The sequence below is a fragment of the Simochromis diagramma genome, unplaced genomic scaffold (genome assembly GCF_900408965.1).
Source record: "Simochromis diagramma unplaced genomic scaffold, fSimDia1.1 OVJJ01000557.1, whole genome shotgun sequence".
NCBI classification, from domain to species: Eukaryota; Metazoa; Chordata; class Actinopteri; order Cichliformes; family Cichlidae; genus Simochromis; species Simochromis diagramma.
In genome coordinates, this window is record NW_024387156.1 from 2729245 (window position 1) to 2737794 (window position 8550).

Below are 8550 nucleotides of genomic sequence, written 5' to 3' on the forward strand. Positions count from 1 at the left end.
GTCACCACCTGTAAGATCATACCAGGACCCTACAGAAGTTGCACTGCCTGTCCAACTCCTCCAGGTTGGCAGTATGTACCATTGACAGAAGGTTTGCTGTGTCTTTCAGCACAGTCTCAAGAGCATGGAGGATATTCTGGGACATAGGCATACATGTGACAGACATGAAAGGGGTATAGAGCATGGAGAATGTTATGTTGCCTGTAACATCGTTCAGTATGAGCGATTTGGTGATGAGTCAGTGATGGTCTAGGGAGGAAATATCCAATGGATGGACGAAAAGACCTCCACAGGATAGGCCAGTGATTTTCAAACTCCATTGCGGTTTATTTCACACCTCAAACATTTAGTAAACAATTAAGCAAATACAAGTAATCTTCAATAAATTACAGGTAGTAATAAAATACACTACTAACTCTTTTACACTATGTCCACACCTGCACGGGTATTTTTGAAAACGCAGCTGTTTCTATGCGTTTGGACATTTCGTCCACACGTAAACGGCGTTTCGAATCACCGAAAACGGAGATTTTTTTAAAACTCCTTTTTGCATTTACGTGTGGATGAGAAATACAGAGTTCGTCAAAGGCATGTGCCCTTTTTCACGTCACGCAGTGCGCCATGTTATTGTTTACGTGAGATGAATTGCAGAATGGCAGATAGAGACAAAATACTGTTAATATGACTATCTGCAGGTTTTACACCTTACATATACACGCAGTTACTGTCCCTCCATTTAGAAAGGCAGAGGCGTCACGGTGTGATTATTTTGCGTGTAGTTGTTTTTTTCCTGTGTAATAATATTCAACATTGCTATCAATACATTTTTCAAAAAAATGCCTCTCTGTGCAAAATGGGTTCAAAAACATAAACAGCTGTGGGATACTGTTTGTCCATGATTTAGACAGGGGGAACAAATCGTGGCAGGATCAGCCTGATGTTATTTGGATCCAGCTGTAACTTTACTGTATAACGAGCTAACATCTCCAAAATGTCAGGAGTAGTTAGTCATTACAAGAAGTGTTTGTGAACTAAAAATCAAGAATGTGCGATACTGTTTGCCCGTGATTTGGAGAGCCCAGCGCTGCTCCCGACGCAGGGAAAACCAGTTCTGCAGGGGAGACCTACCTCGGCACTTGTGCAGGTGAAGCCAAAGGGAAGATATGCTTCACCATATTTTCTAGTCTTTGGCTTAGAATGAAGTTGGTTTGGAAACATATTCAGCGATGCTTCATCTCCTGCTTTGCGTTTGTGTGGGCGCCCCGTCAAAAACCTGTCCATTATGCTAGCAGTGTCCAAGCGTTCTTTTTTTCCCCTCCCTTTTCATGCCCCCCCACCCCCACCCCCCAGGGGGCGGGCCCCACACTTTGGGAAGCTCTGGGCTAGGCAATGGCACCCTGACTGTCATTAAGTATTGACATGAAATCCTTGGACCTGCTGGGATGAAGTGGGCAGGATGTGAGATAATAAGACTACTAAAAAGAGTGAAGAATACATGTGGCATAGTAGTAAATAGTTTAGAGGGTCAACCAAGGCAACTGCAGCCTGGAAAGTCTGCTGACTCGCCATCAGCTTCAAAGTTATCTGCAACCGGACACAGATTAGTATTAGAAAATCATTGTGTTTTAAAAAGGTTGGGACACAATGTAAAAAGTTTAAAAAAAAATTAGAGTTGAGTTTGTAAATGCAAGCTAAATTGACACTCTTTTTTAAGGCCCACAATCGTAAAATGTCTGTTTATCAGTGATGAAAGGTAAACTAAAGCAAATCAAACCATCTATTAGTTATAACTGCTTAATCTCCACAGGGTGATGTGTGTGTGTGTGTGTGTGTGTGTGTGTGTGTGTGTGTGTGTGTGTGTGTGTGTGTGTGTGTGTGTGCGTGCGTGTGCGTGTGTGTGTGTGTGTTGGATATTTTCCCTGGGATAATCCTGGAAGCATGTTTTTTTTCCTTTTGGTGATGCAGAGAAACATCTTACTAATTAATATTAATAGAAACATCTGTTTGTTGGACCTTATGTATGTCTTGTCATTGTAGCCCACAGTCCTGCATTTTTGATATCCACCATCTGTGGATGTCTCTGGCTACTAGCCTTGTTTTGACTTGTGGCTAATACTCCTCTTCACTGCTGTCATCTAGTAAAGGACAATCCAACTGCTCTTCAGGCAGGTTAAGTTTTGAAGTCCTGGTACTATTGGGTGTTCTTAGCTTGTCAATGGAGCACTTTACTGTCAGACTTGTATTGGATCCGAGCATTTGTGATGGCAACATCAATGAAATGACTGATGACACCTATCATTCATTTCTTTGTTCAGCATTCGGTCACACGGAAACCTGGACATGAGCCTTCTGCTACAAATATCTTCTGGAGCTTTCCCAGACACAGTCAAAGCCATCAGTACTGTTATAGTGTAATGGTAAATGGGCTGGTTCTTTCGCTTTTCTACTCTATCTGAGCACTCAAAGCACTTTTACACACATACACCAGCAAAAGTGCTTTCTATGTAGCATTCACACGCATTCAAACTCTGATGGATGCATCGGAGAGCAACTTGGTTGCCCAAGGATACTGGCTGACAGTCCAGTCTGTCTTATGGCCTCATGGTCTTATGTTTTACGATCATAAGCTAGTTTGCTTGCCGTGAGCAAGCCGTCAAACTATTTGGTGAATGATGGTTCAGGCCTCCTCCAGACAATCATTAGAGATGCTCCCCGACCCTCTTTTCGTAGCTGCTTATCTCCTCTTAGCTAGCATGGCTTTGGTTCTTCAATGTAGTTCCAATTGCTAGAAGACCTTTTGCGAACAAAGTATCCACGATATTAATTGTTGTGCAGTATCGAGCAAAGAATATGCAAGTTCCTGTCTGAACATATTTAACCAATTGCAAGACAACTCCTAATCTTTTTTCCCTGAATGCATTTTCCCCGTTGGTACACAAGGAGAACAAAGACTTTTAGGCCAGTAGGGTTTGGCTTACGAGAGGCGAGGTACACAGGTCACTAGTTTATCGCAGGGATAACACATAGACAACCTTTCACACTCACATTCACACCTATGGCCAGTTTAGAATCATCAGTTCACTGTTCTGTTAATCTGTACATCAGTGAGCATTATACGTAAACACACATGCACTCATGCTAGTTAACAGAGATGCAGCGCATAAGATGAGCAAATAAACCAGCAATATGAGGTTGTTGTTTTTTTTAAATTAACAATATAGTTTTAAAGGAAAGCAAAATTCTAACTAAACCTTACACACATTAATTCCCTATGTTTTAGCAATACCAATCTGACTAAGTAATATAAAAGATATATATAACCAGAGATCCATTTTTTATGTGTATAATTTACATTGTAATTTTGCTTTAATGTAGGTGAAAAATCAGAATTGCTCACCCAAGCTTTAAGATGCCATTTGAGTGATATGTGCGTTCCTAATGCTCTTTTAAAGAATGAAAAGAAATTAGTTCTGGCAAGCAAAAAGACTTCCTGCAGAAATGGGAGCAGCTCAGAGGATTAAGAGGGGATGTTCTAAGTGCTAAGCACCAATGGCTGCCATTCAATTTGATCACTGTGAGAGAATTTAACTACACAAGTACAAGACATTTGTTAGACTTTTATGAGTCTCCAAAATCACTGATTTCAATTCAAACTTTCGATGCTTAGAATTTTTATTTAACAAAACAGTAACAACCCCCCCCCCCCCCACACACACACACACACAGCATTTTAAGTCAACAAAGATACATCCCATGTTATTATTTTCAGTATTGCCAAGCTTCTGTGTAAGTTCAATAAGAAAGATCTATAATCCCTCATCTGCCTGCTTTCCTCTGTTAGGTTGCTTTTCAGTTCTTCAGCCACTTTCTGTTCAACCACTTTGCCATGCTGTCAATCCTAGTACTGCCATTGTTACTCTAGTCCAATCAATTGCCTTCTTTGAGCCTATCAGCCTTCACTTTGCATGGCATAATTCTTTGCTCTCTGTCATTTTCCCTTTCAGACTCATTCATACAACCCACCTCCTCCCCATCTCCACCTCACAGTCACCTCAGTCATAGCTCCATCCAAGCCTCAGTTTTCATCTTCACCTTCTTCTTCTAGTTGCTCAGCAGTCCTGAGCAAGCACTTTAGCAACAGTGGGAAGGAAAAACTCACTTTTAAGCTGAATGCTCTGCCTTCCATACTACTGCATACAACTACTACAGATGGGTTTTTAAGTAATGGTTTAATCACTGCCATCTTATAGGCATGTGGTACTTAACCCAGTAATAGGGATAAACTGATCATATTTAAAATTATAGTATTAATTAATGGCAGGACTTCTCTGAGCAGTCTTGCAGGAATGGGGTCTAAAAGACACGTTAATGAATTGGAGGAAGTAATTACTGAAGTTAACACTGAAAAATCAATCAGAGAGAAACAGTCTAAAAAAATTAACAATATTACTGAAAGTAGCTGTACATAATAATATTATAAGTAATTTTTTCTCTAATGTTTATTTTGCATTTTTGAAGAAATTTATGAAATCATGACAATTTAAGGTTAAAGGGATGCTTGGCTCAACAGAGCTCTAACTCTTTGTCAGCCTGGCTGCAGTGCTAACAGAAACCTAGGGTTGTTCTTAATTTCCTTAAAAAAAAAAAAATAGAGCAATAAACTATTTTTCCAGGCAAAATAAAGATCTTCTTAATTAGTGAGATTTCATTTCCTCCCCACCTTACAGATTATCTGCTTTAACGTGTATGTTTCAGAATTGAGTACTTCTATTAAATTGTTTACTAACATGGACTTAGAAGAGCCAGATAGTGTTTAATAATCCACATTTCACATTTTTACTCGTTGATGACGTTGTGGATACTATGCTGTTCTTTCTTTGTGATTTTTGATCTTTAAATCATTTTTCTCTGATTTTTGGTTTGGTTTTTGGTGAAGACCGAGTCTCTAAATATGCAAGGCCTTTCCTGAAAAAGATATTTTCTGTTTGAAGCACATGTTGTGTATTCCTTTCAGCACTGAATGATGCAGCACTCAGTGGTGAATCGTGTTCAGAGCATGACAGCGCTCTGACCTGCACAGTGAGCTGTGTTCACACAGTGATTTCTGGAAGTATTTCTGAGACCATGCACTGATTTCCATTACATAATCATACCTGGCCTTATAGCAGTGCTGCCCGAGGGCCTTAACATTATATAAACATTTATAATATATAAATTATAATACATTACATTACATTATAATAAAATTTAATATAACATTAAATTTTTTTATAGAGCACTCAACTTTTTTTTGAATTGGGTTTGTAATTTTTATAAACAGAATTTTATAGAATCAGCAGTTCTATTAAGTTAGGATCAAAGATACTAGGTGAATTTTCTTAGACAGTGTAAAGTGGAACCTATTATACTGACATGACAAGGTGTAAAAAAAAAACCCTCTTTCAGACATTAGGAAAAAGGTTTTGGATGCTTATTAATCTCCAATGGACTGAAAAATTATTGAAATAAAACTTACAATTATCTACAAGTTGTGAACATTTAAAACAACGGCTGTTCTTTCAAGAACTGATTGGCTCAGCAAATTCAGCCCAGGAGCAGACCGTCGTAGGCAAAAAGAAATTTGAAGTTTTTCAAAAGCAACTGCAACAGATTCTGTTAGCAGTAAACTTTTAATCTATTCACATTTTACCTGAAAGAAGCAAACTTTTTAAATTTCGTTAATAAGCAAAATCCAGATTAACATGACATAGCTGAAAAACTACTGCCGTAATGTGAATGATAGAAACAGAAAACAACCGACTCTCTTATCTATGATATATTTGATGGACACACTGTATCTAGGTCTCTCTTTATACAGCATAAGCCAAATTTGAAGTTGGCCCATTTGGGTGCAACTCAGCAGGGTTCTTGTAATTCCACTTTGATATAACTGTGCCTGACTATCCTGCGCAAACAACGTTAACTTACAATAAACTGACAAGAGCACTGCTTCGAGGAATGGTTTGAACCTTGCTCTCCATGCGATTGATACATATTTGCGTGGGATTTATGTTTTGTTGCATTTCTGCATTTAGAGCACAGTTACCTTCAATGCATGTGCAAATCTCTGGGCATGTGCTTAAGATAAACAAAAAAATGTTTTTAAATCTGTTCCTTCCATTTACTATTTTATACACTGTTGGTACGATATAAGTTGCAGTATGTGACAGACATGAAAGAACACTTTAATAGTTTTCATCTGTCTGTCTGGGTCTGTTTTCGAGGCTTCACATGCTATCGCCCTTGCTCCGCGACCACTCCTCTTCTTCCCTTCTTACAAAGATTATTACTGCCAGCTGACCTCCTACACACCACTTGCCACCCAGTAAGTTGTTTAAATACAAATAAGATGGCGGTATAAGAAAACACTGGAAGCAGAGTAAATACTACAATTATCATGCTTTTGTTTTGTTTTGTCATGTCACACAGTAAAAACAATACAATATCCACATCTCTGCAGTATTAAAGTGTAGAAACCCTGAATACTAGCCATGTCTTTAATAATTCCTGATCTAATCTGAACAAATCCAAAAGGCACATGAAGCACAACATTATTTTAAAAAAGCCTCAAACTACAAAAACATATCAAAATAAGTGACATTAAGTAACATTAAAGTACCAAGATAATGGACAAAAATGATCTTAGTCATTTTTTATAATATATGGTGTGTTCAGCACATTTGACTGAATATAAACAAGAGGGCAGAATGACACGCAAATTTAATGCCATATGATTATAACGTGATTCATCATAAAACATGAGCTCTTATTCTGACTCATCTCATAAACAATGTGGAAACAGAAAAGGGATTAGAGAACAACAAGCCCTCTGTCTCTCGCTCTCTTTCTCACACACACACACACACACACACACACACACACACACACACACACACACACACACACACACACACACACACACACACACACACACACACACACACACACACAGAGTTCAGCACCCAAACTCCAGCACAGACCTCACACTCACTGAAGGGCAGAGCCGAAAACAGCAGTCTGCTGTATGTTCATCCCTCATAATTCATAATTAAGATTCAAAGTTTGTTTAAGGAGGAATGAATCCTGTGCAAGCTGTTAGTGTTGTTGCTTTTTCTGTGGGAAAAAAACTCCAACTTTATTTTATATTAAAATTAAAATACCAAAGTCATAAATCTGACAAATAAAATAAAAACAGATTAGCACCATAGTGCTCATTATTATTGTACTCACCATCCACCATGTCTTGGCACTGACATCATAACACAACTGCCACTTCACCGAGCTGTCTGCTTCACCGCATCCTCCTGGTGCAGATGACATTGCCATGACAACAGAAAGGGAGCAATCAAACCATCACTTCATGGCTTTTGAGGAAAACAGAGGACTCGATGATAAGTGATGAGCTGCGCTTCCCGTGCTTTTGTCTGTATTTCTCAGCCTTTTTCGGATGCAGTCCTGTGCTGTTGTAGTTCAGCTCTGGGTCTTTATACAAAGTTCCTGAGAAGAACAGAGCAAGAAGCAAGTGGCAAACTAATGCCCAAACCGTCCAGTATCTAAAAAGAAGGGCTTCAATGTTTGGTTTCCAGTGCAACGAAGATTAATGTACATTTGACATATTCAAGAATCCTCTGACATGTGTCGACACTTTGTGTTGCTTGTGTATGATATATTCTCCCTGCTCAACAAATCAGTCAAGCCTCCGAAAAACAAAAAGTTAGTTATATTTAGTGCAGTTTTAAATAAAGCCTACATTATAAAAGCACAAAAAAACAGCCTTGAACTATATAGGAACCCTGATCCAGCACCGTTTCTCCTCTCTGTCCCACTGGACTCCCACTAAATCCAAAAACTATCAGGCAGAGAATTTCAAAAGTCCCACTCCACCATGGTCCATTTCCAGTCGTCAGCTTCTTGCATTTCTTTCTTCATACAAAAGCCGAGCTGCTTACCTGTCACGTTCTGTCCCCCACAGCCTCGAGGAAAACCTCAAACTTTGAACTCCAAACAAAACTCAACGTGATATTGTCCTCTTGTCAGTTATGCTTCCCCTGATCATTCCCTCATGTGGCTCCTGACAGTCTCTTCATTTTGGAAAATCAAAATAAATAGGCATTAGTTATTTGTAAGTACTGAATATATTCCTGTATTCTTTTTCCAGGTCCTTTCAGCACCTGTCCAAGTTCAGCAGTATCTCTACAGAGAGTCCCATTCAAAAAAGTTCAATCAAGCTCCATTCTTTCTGACAATTTTAAAGTGGAGGAAAAACAGCAGCCAACAACCAAACCGACAAGCCAGCCACCCCCTTTCTTTATTCCACTGAGTGGGCTGTCACTTTGAAGAGGCGGATTAAGAACTAGTAGACACACATGCGGGTACACACATACATCAGATGCTTGTTGCCAGCTGTCTAATCACATACATGTACAAAAACATACACACGTTGCTTTAAAAAACACTAATGTGCAAATAAAACAAAAATGAGCCAAAAACCCTTTAGGTCGAGATGTCCAC

General features: G+C 39.0%; 1 protein-coding gene across 1 annotated transcript in view; it reads right to left on the reverse strand.

The window, feature by feature from the left end:
- The window catches only part of nfic (nuclear factor I/C), a 52656-nt gene extending 44367 nt beyond the window's left edge, over window positions 1–8289 (reverse strand). Inside the window, exon 1 of the mRNA XM_040048569.1 lies at window positions 7270–8289. Within this exon, the coding sequence (XP_039904503.1) occupies window positions 7270–7365 (96 nt within the window). The 5' untranslated portion in view covers window positions 7366–8289. The remainder of the gene's footprint in view (window positions 1–7269) is intronic.
- Between the last annotated feature and the right edge of the window lie 261 nt (window positions 8290–8550).